At 37.8% G+C, this 18,268-nt stretch overlaps 2 protein-coding genes across 4 annotated transcripts; one reads left to right on the top strand and one right to left on the bottom strand.

Annotated features, from left to right (window-relative positions):
- Nucleotides 1–1,181: 1,181 nt before the first annotated feature.
- Nucleotides 1,182–8,194, top strand: LOC143854386 (CASP-like protein 2D1). Of its 2 annotated transcripts, XM_077364338.1 has the most exons (5): nucleotides 1,182–1,630; nucleotides 1,735–2,075; nucleotides 7,164–7,402; nucleotides 7,497–7,605; nucleotides 7,708–8,194. In XM_077364338.1, the coding sequence occupies exons 3-5, from the start codon at nucleotides 7,221–7,223 to the stop codon at nucleotides 7,969–7,971; spliced, it is 555 nt and encodes a 184-aa protein (XP_077220453.1). In that variant the 5' UTR covers nucleotides 1,182–1,630; nucleotides 1,735–2,075; nucleotides 7,164–7,220; the 3' UTR covers nucleotides 7,972–8,194. The 2 variants fall into 2 exon arrangements, with proteins under 2 accessions (XP_077220453.1, XP_077220452.1); XM_077364337.1 differs by lacking the exons at nucleotides 1,182–1,630; nucleotides 1,735–2,075 and having other exon boundaries at nucleotides 5,970–7,402.
- A 543-nt stretch (nucleotides 8,195–8,737) lies between these two features.
- On the bottom strand, nucleotides 8,738–16,991 carry LOC143854887 (autophagy-related protein 8C-like). Of its 2 annotated transcripts, XM_077365008.1 has the most exons (6): nucleotides 16,571–16,991; nucleotides 16,423–16,478; nucleotides 12,485–12,540; nucleotides 12,340–12,392; nucleotides 9,391–9,509; nucleotides 8,738–9,311 (listed from the first exon to the last, which is right to left on the bottom strand). In XM_077365008.1, exons 2-6 carry the CDS (start codon nucleotides 16,457–16,459, stop codon nucleotides 9,217–9,219), a joined length of 360 nt encoding a protein of 119 aa, XP_077221123.1. In that variant the 5' UTR covers nucleotides 16,460–16,478; nucleotides 16,571–16,991; the 3' UTR covers nucleotides 8,738–9,216. The 2 variants fall into 2 exon arrangements, with proteins under 2 accessions (XP_077221123.1, XP_077221122.1); XM_077365007.1 differs by lacking the exon at nucleotides 16,571–16,991 and having other exon boundaries at nucleotides 16,423–16,498.
- Nucleotides 16,992–18,268: the final 1,277 nt, after the last annotated feature.

Raw genomic sequence — 18,268 nt, 5'->3', positions numbered from 1 at the left:
ACCAACGTAAATAGGCCTAGCCCATAAAATCATCGTTAATAATTTCCCCTAGAGTAAAGGCCTATTTACATTGGGCCATGTTTGGATATTGGAATAAGGGCCCTAATAAATCTGTGTAGCAGGCTATATGTTCGAAGGTGCACTAATAAATATGTGTTATATGCTCTATGTACGATGGTGCTGGTATTTTTTTTAAAAAGAGGGGGTACCTTGTTCAAAGATCTAAAATATTCATTTGGTAGGGCTAGCCCTAACGGAAATGCATGGTACCATGAAAATCATTTCCATTGGATGATCTTATACCTCTCTGATCAATAGAGATTTCTATATTATGTAGTTTATCTATAGAGGATTAGGATCATCTAAATAAGCTGATTTTGGGCGTACTGTATAGTAAAATTAATGCCCAACAACTGAATGGTAAGGTTGGCTTCATTGTATTTTTCGAAATATACTCTCACACTTTCCCACTTTCCCTACCCATCTCGAAACACTACGGCAAATTTATTTATTTTTCATGATAAATTAGTGCCTCCAAGTGGTGAGAGAGGTGTAGGGCGGGTGACTGGAGAGAGATTTGAGAAGGCACAATTGAGATAAGGATGAGAAGTGGCTAAAAATCAGAAAAAAACTCTTTGTATCTTGAGTAGAGCTTTGTCGTTTCATGATTCTTAGCCACACTAGTTTCCTGATTTTTACTGACTTCACCACCAACACCCTCTCACCATCTGGAGACACCGGCCAGTTTATCATGAATAAAAGAAATTCATGGTGGCAAAACACGCCCTTACTGAGCTAACATTCCACGGAAAAAAATTCATGGTTGCCAAACATGGCCTTGTACATATCTATAAATAAGCCAACTTATGCATGATTTTGTACTGAAAGTTTGATGTTTTTGGACTGGAAAGGGTGCCGGCCGTGTACAATCTCACTTGCTGTGCTCCGCCTGGTAAAGTTCTAATTTTGTCCAATGATCTATCACATTTAATATTGACACCCTCCCTTCACTTTAAGCTTACAAGACTGACATCTACTACTATAAGTTGGGAGGAAAAGAGGAGATTTTTTTTATTTTTTTGAAAATTACATGAGAATTACACATCACCCCCAAACACATAAATACCTCTTATGCCCTAAACTTCTAACGCATCTAAGTGAGAATACCTCCTATATCCTTAAATTCCCACGACATCTCTCTCTCTCCTCATGTCTTCTTCTTCTTTCTCATGTCCCCTAAAATTCCAACAAAGGGAGATTTACAACATAGTGAGAGAAACGCTTCGAAGGTCTTGCGCAACGCTCCTCATTCTCGCCCCTCTCTCTCTCCTCATGTCTTCTTCTTCTCTCTCCTCATGTCCCACTCCCTCTTCTTTCTCCGAACTCATTTTTTGGGTTTTCCTCTCGGGCAGGCGCACGATTGAAGGGTGAGGAAGTCACGATTCAAGCACTTCTCATGAATCTTTTGGGTATCTAAAGAATCTCAAGGTTAGTGATCTTTTTGTTTCATCTATTTCGAGCCGAACCCATTTTTTGGGTTTTCCTCTCGGACAGGCGCACGATTGAAGGGTGAGGAAGTCACAATTCAAGCACTTCTCATGAATCTTTTCGGTATCTAAAGAATCTCAAGGTTAGTGATCTTTTTATTTCATCTATTTCGAGAAAATCTGCTCTTCTTCACCATTCAAAAAAAAAAAATCCCTAAAAATCCCTTCTTTTTTCTTTTGTTTTTAGGGCATCTTTCTATTAGTCTCTGCAATTATATCTCCTATAAAAAATTTCCTTATATATTTGCTAAGCTTTACATTTGAAGAGTGAAATACCTCCTATGCCCTTAAATTCCCACGCCATCTCTCTCTCTCTCTCATAATGTCTTCTTCTTCTTTCTCATGTCCCCTAAAATTCCAACACCATCCTCTTCTCTATCGATTTTATCACACCCTCTCTGTCTCTGACCCAACCAGTACTGATTTCCTCACTCAAAACCCACCTACAAACCCAAAACCAGCTCTCTCCTCTCAAGGCCTGCTCTGCTTCCCGTGCACGATCGAGGAGAAATGAACCAGGAATCAAAGGTACTTTCCCCCTTCTGTTTCCCTTCCTCTTTCTCAGGTTTTCTTTGTCCCCTTTAACATTTTTCTATGCCTTCTGATTACTCTTTCCCCTTAGTTTTTCCTTGATAAATCTGTTGTTGTCATTCCTCATTTTATGTCCTTTGTTGCTGTTGTTGTTCCCGTTGTTGATGAAAAGTAGTACTTTGGTATTGGAAATTGTATGGAGTCTACTTAATTTATCTGCCTGGGATAAGTGACATGTTTTAATTTGTATATCGGAATATGAGAGCACTGATTATTCTACTAAAAATCAAAGGCCCTGTTTGTTTGGGTTTTGATTATTGGAGTCAAAAATCTAATTCCCATTGTGTGGAGTATGCTTAATTTATCTGCCTGAAATAAGTGACATGTTTTAATTGATTATTCTACTCAAAATCACAGGCCCTGTTTCCTTGGGTTTTGATTATTGTATGGAGTCTACTTAATTTATCTGCCTGAAATAAGTGACCTGTTTTAATTTGTCTATCGGAATTTTGAGGACCAATTCTCATATGAAAGCACTGATTATTCTACTCAAAGTCAAAGGCCTTGTTTGTTTGGGTTTTGATTATTGGACTCAAAGATCTAATTCTCATATACTAAGACCCTCTTCGTTTTCAATTTTGAGGACCAATTGTGTGACCAAAACTGATTATTCTACTCAAAATTAATTAAAGGCTGTGTCCAAAACTGATTATTGGACTTCGTCATTAAGTCCCACTTTGTTTTCAATTTTGAGGACCAATTGTGTGTCCAAAACTGATTATTCTACTCAAAATTAATTAAAGGCTCATATATTGGACTAAAAAAATCTAACGCTGATATACTCAAACCCTCTTTGTTTTTGGTTTTCATGACCAATTGTGTGTGCAAAACTGATTATTGGACTTCGTCATGTTAATTTTTCCTAAGATTTTTTCGGTTGTTTTCCTAACAAAAATCTGAGATTTGTGGGTTGGTTTTCTCCTCGGTTTTGTGGGTGATTGCATTGTTTTCCATTTTGGTGTTGGTTTTTATCTAGCATTGTTTGGTTGATGCATATGCAGATTAAAGATTTTATTGTTCTTTAATCATATAGTTCTTTAATCTGAAGATTAAAGAAACATGATTAGTGTGCATTAGTAGTGAATGTGCGGGTGACCTGAGCTTTCAAGCTTTTTGTTTGATTCGATTTTAAGTTTGGAGAGAGAAAAATCTTATGTACTTAAAATTTTGTGCTTTTCTGAACTTGACATGAAGGAGAACAGCTTTTTCATACAGAAGAAGGGCAGCTTTGGGAGGAAGGTAAGTAGGTTTTTTGGGAGGTCAGATTTAGGTTTTTACTTTATTTTAACGAGAATCAGGAGAATTGCAATGGGGACATGTAGGGTGTGTCTGCGTGGAGAGTTGCGGGAAATATAAGGTATGGGGAAGTTTATTTGATTGTATGCTGATATAGTATGTTGATATCAGGAAGGGTTTCGGGGATGAAATCAACCCGGTCGTTTCTTAGAGCCGTTTCTTAGAGCCGAGAACGAGCGAATCATATATTCAACCCTTCCTTTAGTCTTTTTTCTATTGTTTGTAAATTCTGTACTTTATTATTTGTTTTGTATGAATTGAAGAATGGGAAAGAAACTGGGGAATTTTTTGTTGTTTGGGCAACTCTAAAAAGGAGAAGAAATTACAGATATGTTAGATGAAAGGAGATGCATTAGCAAGGTCAGTTAACTTGAGGGTTTGAGCTAATAATGGTTGGTGTAAGATTCAATTTAGGGACTTAATTTAGAAGATGAAACTCGAGGGGAGTGATCTCTTCGATGCAAATTGTGATGTAAAAAAAGCTTTTGCAAATTTGAGAATGAAGAGACCATGGGTACTCGAGAGCCGATGAAGCATAGATCAAAGTCGGACAGTTCTATAGAGCAGATTCATAACCAACTTCAGATCAGAATTCTTATAAATGAATTTTCATGCAAATATCAATGCATTTGTCCTACATCTTTCCTATGTGCTATTGGTGGATAATGGTGCATGTATGGCCATTTTTTCCCCACAATCTTTCCTATGTACTTTCGAGTCTGTTTTAGCTTCTCTGTTAGGATGGAAAGCCTGGATTTTTACATGCTTTGATAAAGGCTCCTACTCTTTTACCATGTCATGAGGTAAATATATAGTAGTGGTCATGCAATTAGTCATGCTTAATGCAATTCGTCTGGGACTATCTAAAATGGGTATATGTAATATCAGAGCTACTGTATTTATACGTACTGGCATTTATCTGAATTGATGTTTTGCTGGCTCATACCATTATGGTCGTTCAGTGTGATTCCAGCTTACCCATCAGACAGGATAAAAGGTTGCTCTGATTAAGTCTCTAAACCTCGAATTCACACTTTGTTCTATAGGCTGATCTTGGCATTTTGTACTTCTAATATCATCCCTTAATGTTAGATTAAAATCAATAACAGTTCATTCCTCTGTTCATTTAGTAAAATATAATGAGTGAAAGTATCAATGGAATCCATATATCATGCTGCCACCAATGGTTTGTTACTGTCTTTTTCTTTTCCACTTTGTTGAACAAATGGGATGGGATTCAAGAAGTGAACTCGATGTTGTTCAACTCCTACCTTTTAAAGTGTTTCTATGTCAGTTTCTTCATTGTTTATTGTTTTATTGCAAATAGTTTTTTTTTAAGATAATGATTTAAATAATTTCACCGAAGATTGACTAAAATGTGCTATGCTTTCTTAGCTTTCCTTTTCATGCCGTCAACTGGGTAGGCTTCATCCTATTCATTTAATTTTTCACTTGGTTAGGATTTCCTTTCACCCACGCATTGTGATTTGTTCTGTTAATTTCGCATGTTAATTTGTCATATTTAAGTAACTTTCTGGGTGTTGGATGATATTCCCTCTCTCTCACACAAGCTTCTTTTGTATCTTCTTAAAACTCTGGCATAGATTTTATAATTTTAATAGGCATGTTATTGTTGGGAATACCTTTTTTCTTTTCTTTTTTATGGTTAATGGTGATTTTATTTGATGCACACCGGGTGCTTGATGGAATGCTTAAACAAGATATTGTTACATGGGTTTTAGAATATTGTAGCATTATTTGTTAATGGGTGTTTGGCACAAGTGTTTTATTGGTTTTTGGAGTTGAATTCAATTTTATAACAGTCTACATCTTATTCATTTTGTTAGGTTCTTTCTATTTCGTCGCTGTACTTGCTTTTTATGAGTCATTTACTTTCCTTTGTCATGCCATCCGAGTATTCCTTTCACTTCTTTATAAATACTTTAGAAAAATCTTTAACTCCATCTTTTAAACTAACTGTTTTAATCATTTACTTTCCTCTGCCATGCTGTTCGAGTATAAGATGAATTGTTATATTGTTGAGGTCATTTACATTCTTTATTCAGGTCATTTACATTCTTTTATTGGAAAAAACTATTGAAATGCCTTTGATTTTAAAACCCCGATGAATTTGGAACAGTATCTTACTATTAACAAAAAAACATAAAATGAGTATTTTTCTAATCAATTTCTTTTAGGTATTATTTTGCTATTTCCTGTTCTTTTTTCCATGTTTCTTATCCAGGGTTGCACTTCTTTACAAATACTTTAGAAAATCTGTATTCCCATTATTTACCTCATTTATTTTTGGAATCATTTACTTTTCTTTGTCGTGCCGTGCATCGCACGGTGGGTCTTTACTATCTAATACAATAAGCTAGGATGAAAAGAAGAGAGTTTTTTCCATATTTTTGAAAATCATGTGAGAATTATACGTCACATTTTTTGACTTTTTTGAACAAATGCACCCATTCAACTCATATAATTTCAATCCTACCCCCCTCCCGCCGCGCCGCCCTTTATGCTTTTAACAAAGGCACCCATTAAATCATATAATTTCAATCCTACCCCCTCCTTTATGCTTTTAACAAAGGCACCCATTAAAGCCATATAATTTCGATCTTACCCCCCTCCTTTATGGTTTTTTAATGAAAAAACTATAGGGTGATCTTGACCATCCGATTAAAGATAAGAGGAATTATGGAAACATCTATAGATTGGAGGGCTAGGATCGGCCTATGGAAATGATTTTTGGGGCACAACCTATTGATGTTGTGTTCCATCACATGGACGGTTTGATCAACCTATGACGTGGTCCATACAGTTCTTTGTCGGCTCGTGCATCGCACGGGTTTTTTACTAGTATAAGTAAAGCTGAATGTTGCACAACGAGGTTCTTCCACGTGGCACCCGTCCTATACACGCAACTTCTACGTATAGCCCCTTTTAAGAGAAATGACATTATACACACAACTTCTGTGTATAGCACTGAAATTTCATCAGTTTACGTTTGAGAAGGAATTCTACAACTTCCTTATTTCTCTCCATAGCAACCAATTAAATCTATTATAATATCTCTCCCTGTATTTTAGTTACGTTTTAAAGAGTTTTACGTAAGTAAATAATAAAAACATGGGTTGAAAAGCGGGACAGGGAAATAGGAAAAATTGCACTGGGCTATAAAGAAAATATAAATGGTGAGACCCTTTGTGTAAAACCAACAGATACCAATCCAATATGCTAATAATCTGGATAAGAATTTGCCCCTTCTTTTTCATTTTTTTAATTTTAGCAGTTTCTTTTATTCTTCTTCTTTTTTTTTAAAAAAAAAAGTTATAAAACAATATTTTTTTGGGCCGCCCTGTGCATCGCACGGGTCTGCAACTAGTATAAAATTAAGAGAGGAGTTAACATGCCAACCTACCAGAACTCATCTACACCATGCTCCACTACGGTAGGTTCCATTTGAGTGGTTGTTCCCAATGATTAACGACCTTACACGTGGTACAATCCTCCCACATCATTATTGGAAAAAGCAAACGCACTTTCACTTGCCCACCCCACTCAAAAATTGCTTTCAAATCAAGTTTTCTATCCCCAGTCCTGTATTTATTACAGCAGAACCTTGGTCCGCAAGAGCTTTCTTATTTCAGTATATACCCACCTACAATTTCATGTACAGACACTCTTTATTATCTAACACCCCTCAAATCCATTCTACTCTTTCAGTGAAGAACCCAACATCTGCTTTAGTGGGTTCTACTCTCTTTTTTTTTCAGCTGGAAGATGAGAAATAATGGTGAGAACAAACCCACTTCCACATATCACATTCACTCCCTTGGGTTTCTAGATGTTTGTCTCAATCTCACTGTTATTCCTCTCAGTGTTGCATCCATATGGGTCATAGTGACAAACAAGCAGGACAGTGTCTATGGGAGCCTCCAGTTTAGTAACCTAACAGGGCTCAAGTAAGCAATGTTTTTATGTTTCCCTGTCTCTCTCTAGACTTTTGTAATTCGTGGTCTTTTCATTTACATTATGGAAACATAAAACGATTTACAGGTATCTGGTCAGCATAAATGCCATCTGTGCTGCTTATGCTCTTATAGTTATTGTTTTCTCATGGCTGAGGGGTTCCATCAATAGCTGGATATTGTTTGTTACAGACCAGGTTTCCTTCAATGCCCATGAATGGTTTTGCTTCATTTCATTAAAATTTGCAAAACTGAGATACCCCTTGTATTTTTTTCTTTTTCTTTTTGGCTTTGAGCAGGTTCTAGCTTATTTAATGGTGACATCAGGGTGTGCAGTGGCAGAGTTACTCTACTCAAGTTACAAGGGTGACAGGGAAGTGTCATGGAGTGAAGCCTGCACTTCTTATGGGAAGTTCTGCAGTAAAATGAAGGTGTCTTTGGCTCTCCATGTGGTGGTTTTGGTGTGTTTCCTTGTTTTATCTCTGATTTCAGCTTATAGGGTTCTCAGCAGGTATGAGGCCCCATGTGTTTCTTCCAAAGAAGAGGAGGAGCAGGGGTCATAAGTGATGTGGTTTTTGGTCTTTACGTGCTACTGTTTAAGCAATGGCAGAGGGGTGCTATATATTTATATTGGTTTCTGTAAACATGCCCTTTAGTTCATGTTTCATAACTCATGCTTTGGCCTGCCATTAGTAACAGAAAATCAAGGGAGGAAAGTTTGGCCTAGATGCCCATCTTATTGTATAGCCTGCTGAATAAAAAAACAAGCCATTTTGTTTGACTGTCCATTTCTGATCTGCTGCCATAGTCAGCCAAGCTTTGTACTGTTACACTATTCATCTACCAACTCTCTTTTGCTCTTCTGAGTGGGGCTCTAATGAAATGGAACCTTCCTTAATCACATTATTACTTGTGGGAGCTTGTCCATCTTACTCTCCACTTTGCCTCTAGGCCAAACAATTTTTGCAAAAAGGAAATGATATTTCTACTCCCCTTTTCCAGCATTACCCACCCCCTTTTTTGTCTTTTCCTAAAAGAGTTTCACTTCACTTTTAGGAAAAAGGCGTCCAAAAGGTTGGGTGGTGACATCATTTCCCTTGCCAAATCTAAATTATCAGTCAGGATCTCACCATAAATAACAAAGCAAATGGAGCCCTTGCAAAAAGGAAATGATATTTCCACTCCCCTTTTCCAGCATTTCCCACCCCCTTTTGTTTGTCTTTGCCTAAAAGGGTTTCACTCCACTTTCTGGAAAAAGACATCCAAAAGGTTGGGTGGTGACATCATTTTCCTTGCCAAATCTAAATTAACAGTCAGGATCTCACCATAAATAACAAAGCAAATGGAGCCCTTGTTAACCAGAAGGATAAAGCCATTGCCCGCCTTCACACAACTCACATAGGATCCTTAGGCCTCATAGGAGCTTTAAATAACAGTAAATAGCTCAAAGACCTCCTTAACTACCATTAGTCCTCATAGGAGCCTTAAATAACCATAAATAGCTCAAAGACCTCCTTAACTCCCATCAGTCCTGACATTGCCACTAAGACCAGTGGAGGCTCAAAAAGGTACTCTCTCTGATGGACAATCTGTTTCAAATTGGTCCTCCAATAAGATGGTAAGAAAGAGACTCAAAAACAAAAAAAGCCATCAGCATCCATTAAAACTGTTCTGTTGCTTGCAATCAAAACCCAAATATCGGTTTCAAATGAGAGAAAACATGGACGACTAGCATAAACATGTTCTTGAGAGATTTCTGAGAATATACACCTTCCGTGTCGTTATTTACATCCTTATGATTGACTGTCTCAGAGGGCCCCGAATGTGTTCTCGCCACTGTAAGTCATGTAAAGAAAACCATCTTCATCCTTGTGTTCCTCGTAGATTGCAGACATCATAGCGGCTGCAATGAAAAAAAGAAGTAAATAGTAATTGAAATGAATAAACAAAATTCTGAAGTTTAGGGCCAGGTTGTGTCTCACCAGTGGGAGGTAAAACATTCTTGACAAAAATGAAAATGGCCTTCTCAGCACTTAGTTTAATCCTCTTCCGAACCACATAAACAAACTGTCCCACTGTCAAATCTGCGGGAACCAGATATCTGCATTCATAGACAAAATTGTTAGCAACCAACGTTAAAAAGTAGCTATTTGAAAAAATCCCAAGTCAAACTGTATGAACAGATACAGGAGCCCATCATAAGGGAAAGATAAGTGAAATGTATGTATCGTCTCCCCATGCCATTAGATAGTTTGGTTCACTCGGGTTTCGCCAACTGAGAACATAGGCCCTCACCGACTGAGAGCCCTGTCGTGGGGGGCGCAACGTCGCACATGTTTGAGAATTCAGTACATATTATATTTCTCATGTAATTCATATAAATATGTATATATATAATAATACACAATATTTTACATGCAATTCATATAAATATAATTATGTAACACATATTGGTATGCTGTACCACTAATGCATTTACAACTTTAGTTTTGGTGTGCGTTTCGATTTTGGCATGTGTTTCGGTGGGGATGAAACCAGCGACATTTCGGTCATTTTGTGTCAGTTTTGGTGGGTATTTAAAACCATGGATAAAGTATAAATCACATTGGTCCCAACTCCAAGTGCCATCTCAATTACTCTGAACGTAAAAAAACGAATTAATACATTCACTAATCTCCATCTTTACTGTTGGCATGGCAAGCCAAAAGTTCAATGCCAAAAGCAAATAATTTTGCAGAGCTACACATGTACTGTGTCAAAATATGGACGTGCACTCCCCCACACCTTTGGCTAATATAGTTGTAAACCTTGTTATGCTTATCTAGTTTATGGATGCAGTATTTCCATATATCCTGGGCCAATATGGATGCACTCTCTTACTGGCATTTCCCAAGAGCATGTTTGTTTGTTGTTTCTACCTTCTCGAATCCTATTGACACTCTAGATAAATAGTTTTAGTTAATACACCAATGTTTCCGAGGAATCATCGAGTTAACACACCAATGTTGTAGAGGAAATAGTGGAGAATGTTGAGAGCCAGTGGCACCAAAATATGCTTCATAATCAAGCAGTATTTGTATCTGTACATGTGCACAATGTTTCAATATTAACTCTAAATCTCCATACACCCGTGTTATGTATCCACATAATCATAGAATCATCATAAGCGAGTTTACTAGATCTAGCTCCTGATTGGGGAATTGACCACTCGTTAAGATCTATACAGTTCTCAAAATTCACTCCCAACTAAATGTAGATCCAATTCTTGCTAGAATGGATAGGGCTAGCGATGTTACATAACATTTTAAAAACAGGCCTATTTTCAATCATTTTGATACAGCATGCAGTGTTGATTTGAAAAGGTGGGTGCAGAAACAATTTAAAAAGGCAGGGACCACTTTCCAGCTCACGTGCGTAACATGTATGCAATATTGATGCTACAGGACCACTTTCCAGCTCACGTATGTAACACGTATACAATATTGATGCTACGGTGTGCACACACACACAATATATATACATATATATATATATATATATATATATATATATATATATATATATGAGGAAACTGTTGGTGCGCTTAAGCTCACCAAACTTATGGGTGAGCTTAAGCGCCCAATCACATGGGGGCCCACTTTGTTAGGATGATCCAAAGCATTCATTTGAAAGTCCCTTACATAGATGGGGGTGTACCAAAAATCAGCTCCATAGGATCATCCTAACCCCTCCATTTGTGGAGGACAAAAATGGACAGACACAAATCTGCCCCATTTTTGTTCTCTACAAATGGAGGGGTTAGGATGATCCTATGGAGCTGATTTTTGGTACACCCCCTATCTATGATAAGGCCTTGCAAATGAATGGTTTGGATCGCTCCCCAAAATGTGGGACCCATGTGATTGGGGAGCTTAACCGCACCATAAGTTTGGTGCACTTAAGCTCACCAACAGTTTCCTCTCTCTCTCTCTCTCTCTCTCTCTCTCTCTCTCTCTATATATATATATATATATATATATATATATATATATATAGAGAGAGAGAGAGAGAGAGAGAGAGAGAGAGAGAACGAACTGTTGGTGCGCTTAAGCTCACCATTTTTTTGGTGCGCTTAAGTTGTTATAACGCCTCCCATTCGTTTAAATGTTTGGGTCCCGCTTAAGCGCACCAATGGGAGGCGTTATAACAACTTAAGCGCACCAAAAAAATGGTGCGCTTAAGCTCACCAACAGTTTTCTCATATATATATATATATATATATATATATATATATATATATATATATATATATCAACAAAAAGTAATACAAGGGAAAGAAAACCAGTTCCACCCAAATTTAAAATGGAGGATTTTTAAACCATCATACCACCTCTGATCTAGAATCTTGGACAATGAGTCCTGAAATCTTTTCGCACAACCTACTTCAACTTCTAGTAACTAGGAATACGTTAACAAATAATGAAAATAGTCATAGATAAACCCAAGTGCCATAAAAACAAACATGTTCTAACCAGTCTAAATTGAGAAAAGAAAAGGTGCTTAACAGGCATAATTGATAAATGCTTTTTCCCATCCAAAGAAGCGACAAATATAGCAGGAACATTAACTACCATTAGTTTGCAGGGCCAAAGATAACATAAAAACGAAAAATAATGTATTAGTGCATTAACATAAAATCTTAATAACATACACTCGTGCCAGGATATTGTAGCATGGCAATCTGGGAGGTTATTGAGAACTTAAACAATTAAAACATTACAATTTAAAACAGCCAAAAGAAAAAATTAAAACACCCACGATAGTGACAATATAAAGTGGAAACAAAAATCTTTTAACACCAGTAAACAAAGTATTAAGCATGCACACCCATATTTAAAATAAAAGTTGGACAGGAAAATGCGAGGCAAAAACAATTATAGAAAGCAACTGACTTTTTCTTATCAATATCTGGAATGTCACTCCTTTCAGCCTTCTCAACGATCACCTAATTGCACACGGCAGATAAGTGTCAAAATTAATGAGCACATGATACCTAATAAAATGTAGTAAATTGCATAGAAAGCAATAGTTTCTCACTGGTATTCTGTCGGGATATTTCTCCCTAATACGAACTGCTTCCGCCTGCCTCCTCTCTGACACATAGAAAAATTCAAACCTCAGAAAGAGCACCAGAAACTAAGAACTTCACTACGAGGCAAAAATTATATACTACATTAACGTGAAAGCACACATTAACTGATGCAATGCGAGCCATGTAGACAGCAGTTTAAACTTAATAGTTTAAACCACTTATTGGATATACTGATATAGTGAAAAAATAAAAAATAGAAAACTAAAGACGTGTTCTTCAACCATTCTCAGAAGCTCTCCACTTTTATGCGGAGGAAAGCACTCATATTTCGAAGCAAAGCGAAGTCAATTCAGGCAATTCTGTACCGCCCGTTTTGCCTGCTCCGAAATTCGAAGAAAGAGAATCGTTAAAGAATAAGTCCAAAATACCCACTGGTTTGAAACTATTCATTGAAAAGTTTGGTGTCAAAGTTGATTACTGAACTTATATAGCCTGACGCGAGATGTTCAGAGAGAATAGGGGTCAAAATGGAATGTTACAGCTCTCCAAGTATCAGATTCTCCGGGAAGTTGGCCCTTGGATAAAGGCAAGTCATAAATTACAGATGTCACCCATGGAGAATAACCACAAGGTCCTACAATCTATTCAAGCAACACTACTCAAGTTTGTTCCCTGGTGCCCCCAAGCACATGCCCTATACGGCTATACCTAGTCACAAGTGGCCTAGCCGCCTAGGTGCATGTTTGTATGCAATGGCTACATGAGCGGGAGATGCTACCCCAGGAAACCTCTAACTTGGGCCCTTTTTTGTACCCAGTACAGGCCAGAATTACAGCCATCTCCGGTCCTATTTTTTCCTTATAGAAATTAATCAGACTTGCACAGATTAGTATAAGTTAACTGGTCAAATGACTGTTTTTTAAAATAAATGTGGCTTTCTTAAAAGAAAATGAAAGAGAAACAAATTATACAAAGATACATCCTAGAGAAGCAAATTTTACAAAGATACATCCTCGGGCAACATCTGCCCATAATATAAGTCTGCCTTTCCCATCCCCTGCTTTTGTTAGCTAGTCGGCTTAGCTCATTTGCACTCCTAGACACATGACAGCAGCCCTCCATTGATCCTCCCATTCTTTCAATTATTCATTTACATAATTTCCAAGCCTCGACTGACAACCTCCATCTTGTCTTAACCAAGATATTACATTAGATGAATTGCCCTCAACTACTAATCTTCCCCCTAACCCTTCTATAAACAACCTGATACCTGTAAGGAGTGCTCCAGTTTCCACTTTTGTTGAGTTTATACGACTGTTGAGTTTATCTTGATGGCACTAGGAAGTGATTCCCAAGCATTATCTCTTTGGAATAGCCATTGGCTTCTTTCCTATATCATGCCCAATTGATGAGAGATACTTTGATCCTTGTAGCCACTGATTTCAATGAACTGTACGTTTTTATGTTCGCTCCTCTCATTCCAAATTCCCCACCAAGGTGCCACTGGTGTGATATTCCATAAGATTCTCCAAATTGCCTAGGTATTTACACTGCCAGCACTCCAACAATTCTCTGTCTTCGGATGTGCCCAACATAAGATGAGCCAACTGAGCATTTATGCCCAAACTCCACTTGATCCTTTGCAATGTACCAACATGTGATCTACTGTTTCTTTCACCTCTTTGCAAATGAGACATTTGTTAACCAAGCGAAATTTTTTCCTTTTCAATCTGTCAAATTTGGATTTCTTGCCCCTCGCTACTGTCCATGTGATCGCTTAAACCTTAGTTGGGACCGGTGCTTACTAGATCTTCCTCCATGGCAACAATGACTTTGCATATGATGTGAGCACTTCAAAAAATAACTTGATAGTGAATCTTCTTCTTGGATTTGTTGTCCATACTCTGATCTTTTTCGCCCTGTAACACAGCGCTCTTCAAGTATAAAAAGATGTTTGACTAACCTGTTAAATTCAGACTTTTAAAGCTTCTAACTACCCTCCCACCACTCTCATGGAATTCTAAAATTTTAGCTTTCTTGTTCCTAAATAACCTAAAGAGGCTCAAGAAAGCTTAGCACAATGAGCCATCTCCTAACAAACTATCTACCCAAAACCTCATACTCCTCCATTCCCTACCGTAAACCTAATCCCTGGTTTGCTTTGAACTCATCTACTAATCTACAGAAAGACTTCCAAGCCCCTCTGACCCTCTAACCTCATACTCCTCCATTCCCTACTCTAAATCTAATCTGGTCTTCAACAGATAAACTTCCAAGCTCCTTTGATCCTCTACCTCTACCTAATGATCTAACCTCCCACCCTCCCCATATTTGTCCATGATGATTTTCCTCCGTAGACTTCCTTTTTCTCTCCGAACCTCTAAAGCAACGTTCCAAAAAGTGCATTGTTTTTTATGATTGGATTTCTCATCTTCAATCCTTCATCTTTCTTTGCTTTGGACACCTCCTTCGATTTTACCAAATTTGTTAATTTCTTTCACTCTTCCTTGTCCTGACAAAAAAAATCTTTGGATCTTCTCCATTTTCTTCGATACTTCCACTGGCATCTTAAAAAAAAAGACATATAATAAATCGGGAGGTTTGATAATGTTGCCTCGATAAGAAATATTAGTTCACCCAAAAGGACAGCAAATTCTTTTTCCATCCCGACAACTTCTCCATTTTTTTTTATAATGGGGGGCCATAATATTCCGGTTGGGATACGAAAACCCAATGGGAGGCCTAGATATGACATTGGAAATTTCCAACATTGCACCCAAAAGTTCCTACCAGTTTCTCCACCCTCTCTTCCACATTGCATCCTGCCATGAGACTTTCGCTATATTAACTTTTAGGCCTAATACTCTTATTCACATCTGAGAAAAATCTTAAGCTTCCTTACAAGCCTGGTGAGAGTGCAAATTATTTTCCCATCCCGACAACTTGTTCTCCATTTTTTCTATGATATGGTGCGCGCGCGCGCGTGTGTGTTCTGGTCGAGATACGAAAACCCAACAACATAAAAGATCAGGAGCAATGCCAACTCCCACGATCAATCTATTCACAATGATGACATACCTGGCCCTATAATATCACCACTCAAACACCATAATTGGTTCAGCACCCCAACATGGGGAAATGTAAGGAGATGAAAGGAAGCTTGTCAAGTGCCAGTGAAAGAGTCCAAATTAATAAGTCGAATGCGTTTGACTAACTCCACAGAATTCACTGCTGGTGCTACAAATGTTTTTCCTTACTAAGGCCCAGTTCGTTTCAGATTGTGACAACCAATGGTGAGGACCCCAACCGATTATTGGCCCCAAATTATGTTTAATTTTGGGCCAATAATCGGTTGGGGCCCTCAGCATCAGTTATCACAATCTGAAACGAAAAGGGCCTAAACATATGTAAACGTGCATATATGCATGATTCCTGACTACAGGGAGAAAAAATTGACATCTCTCTGATCAAGCTGTTGCGTATTGGGTATTGGGTATTGGGTGTTGGGACTTGGGACTACCACTTATGAAACAATGGAAGCACACAACTGATAGGTGTTGTAGGTGAAGAATCCCCAAAATTTAAGATCAAGTGGTTGCACAAATGTTTCACACTGTAATATGGTGTGACCACTTCATTCTGGGTCATTCTCCATATTAAAAATCCAACTAATTATAAAAAAAAATTTAATGAAAACGACGTAATTGTCCAAATTAGACCTTCCAAACGCTTCAAATAAACCATTCCTCTCTCACCCAAACCCCAAAAATTTCAAATGCAATCCTCAAATTCACATCAAAGTATAAATAGATGCACCATTAAACAACCAAACAAACATCACAATTATGGGATGAGAGTAAAGATTTAAAGGAAAAAAAAAATCAAAAGCCTTTGAATCCCTACTATCAAACTTAGGGTTTTATGAAAAAAAAAGAAAACGAACCGAGAGGATGTTCCAACTTGAAGGAGCTTTTGGCCATGAAGAGACTCTCTGAAGTTCTGAAACATCGCAACACCATAACCAACAGTTAGGTCAAGCACAAAAAACAAAGAAAAATATAATCAAAGAGAGAAAATAAAACAATTAGTACCGATACAAAGAGGGAAAAGATCGAAATCAAACGGAGGGTGGATTCGGATCGATTGATTGCTTGGAAATAGAAGAGAAAACAGAATTAAAAAAAAAAAAAAACCTAACAAAACAAAGGGCAGAGATAAAGGCGAGGGTTAGGATCTTGGGGAGAAAGTTACGGAAAATTTAAATCTTTTTGGGACGGGAGATGATTTTTTCACCCCACTGTAGGATTATGCGCCCCCTTGTAACGTGATTTGACTATCAAAAAGCCTCAATGTTTGCCACAATTCACGTTTACGGGGGAGTGCATAATCCCACAGTGAGGGTGAAAAAATCATCTTCCAAAGGAAACTTAGCCGGGTGAAACTTAGGTCGGGCTCAACCCGATTTTAGCTCTGTTTTGGTTGGCATTTCCTCGGGTTGTGTTGGGTTAGGGTTGGGAAAAGCCAGTGACCCTATCCGAACCGAAGCTTCGACCCTTAATTTTATCCTGGTATTCTTTGAGTTATTTTATGTTTTTTTCTTGTATTTTTTTGTTTGGCCCAAGTGAACCCGAACCCAACCTGACGCGGTAAAAATAGGTTAGATGGGTTGGATTAGGGTTGAGAAATTTAGAGGCCGGTTGGTTTTGGGTTGACTATCCTTGACTTGAGGCTCGGGTTCGGTCAGGTTAGGATTGAGGGAATGCTATTTCAGTTGGGCTAGGGTTCGCCTCAGCCTCATCCAACCCAAGCCGAGTTGCACGCCTAACTTAGGCCCTGTTTGGATTGCAGGATTTTTTTGGAAAAGTTAGGAAAGTAAAATTATTTTTAAAATTTAACATGTTTTTTACACAAGGAAAAAGATAACTTCAACTAACCGTCCCTCTTTCCAAATGTTAACATTCAGATCGGAGGGTTAGGATCAACCTATGGAAATGAGATTTCTAGGGCACAACCCATTTAGGCTGGGCCCATCTAATGTACGGTTTGGATCATCCTATGGTGGGGGCTATACAAGTGAGGAGTGCCCTCATCAAAATACAGTAGTGCTAATGACATTTTCCATTACGGGATTTTAGACGAATTTCGTATTGAAATCGAAATCGACCGAAATCGAAAATTAAAACCTTCTCTATGACTACTCTTTTTACACTACAAGGGGTAGCCCTGGGTAGAAAAAGGGGTGAATCTATCATTTTATTGGTATAGTGATTACACCAGGGGCGTAGATGAGATGTGATGACCAAGACCATGGATCTTGTCGGACCGTTAAGATGGCCCGGCCCCAGCAAAGATCATATCCACATCTGTATCCAAGGCATGCATCTTCTTTTGAGGATTGTACAACATATATCTCCAAGATTCTAGTCAACTGTTTGATACAAATCTGGATGTGAGTTGGATAAGATCCAGTGTTGTATCAACCCCAAATTCAAGGATGGATCAAGGAATCCTTGACTTCCGGAGCTTTATTAATTAAGTCCATCTCACTTTTTGTTCCATCTCACATATCTAATTGGACGGTTCAATAGAAAATAAATATAGATTCTAATTTAACATCATTGGAATTTGAAAGAGGAAGGTGATGATCGAGAATGAAAAGAGTAGATTCTTGGATCTTGTGGAGGGATGTGACATAACCCAATAATTATCCGAGCCATCCAATCTAATGGGCTAGCATTTGTTAAAGTATAAAAGAAATTTAACGCCTTTCTCTAATAGCTTTAGCTTTT

This window comes from Tasmannia lanceolata, unplaced genomic scaffold (genome assembly GCF_043159265.1).
Source record: "Tasmannia lanceolata isolate RefF3 unplaced genomic scaffold, GAP_Taslan_0.1 ptg000020l, whole genome shotgun sequence".
Classification (NCBI taxonomy): domain Eukaryota; kingdom Viridiplantae; phylum Streptophyta; class Magnoliopsida; order Canellales; family Winteraceae; genus Tasmannia; species Tasmannia lanceolata.
The sequence above is the reverse complement of the archived record's forward strand: the minus strand, read 5'-3'. Positions and strand labels throughout refer to the sequence as shown.

Coding starts and splice junctions, on each gene's coding strand:
- LOC143854887 (XM_077365007.1), bottom strand. CDS start 16,498: ATGGTGTTGCGATGTTTCAGAACTTCAGAGAGTCTCTTCATGGCCAAA. Junction 12,541..16,422: donor CAAGTTGGAACATCCTCTCG/GTTCGTTTTCTT, acceptor TCTATGTGTCAG/AGAGGAGGCAGGCGGAAGCA. Junction 9,510..12,339: donor CCAGATATTGATAAGAAAAA/GTCAGTTGCTTT, acceptor CTATGAATGCAG/ATATCTGGTTCCCGCAGATT.
- LOC143854386 (XM_077364338.1), top strand. CDS start 7,221: ATGAGAAATAATGGTGAGAACAAACCCACTTCCACATATCACATTCAC. Junction 7,403..7,496: donor AGTAACCTAACAGGGCTCAA/GTAAGCAATGTT, acceptor AACGATTTACAG/GTATCTGGTCAGCATAAATG. Junction 7,606..7,707: donor TATTGTTTGTTACAGACCAG/GTTTCCTTCAAT, acceptor GGCTTTGAGCAG/GTTCTAGCTTATTTAATGGT.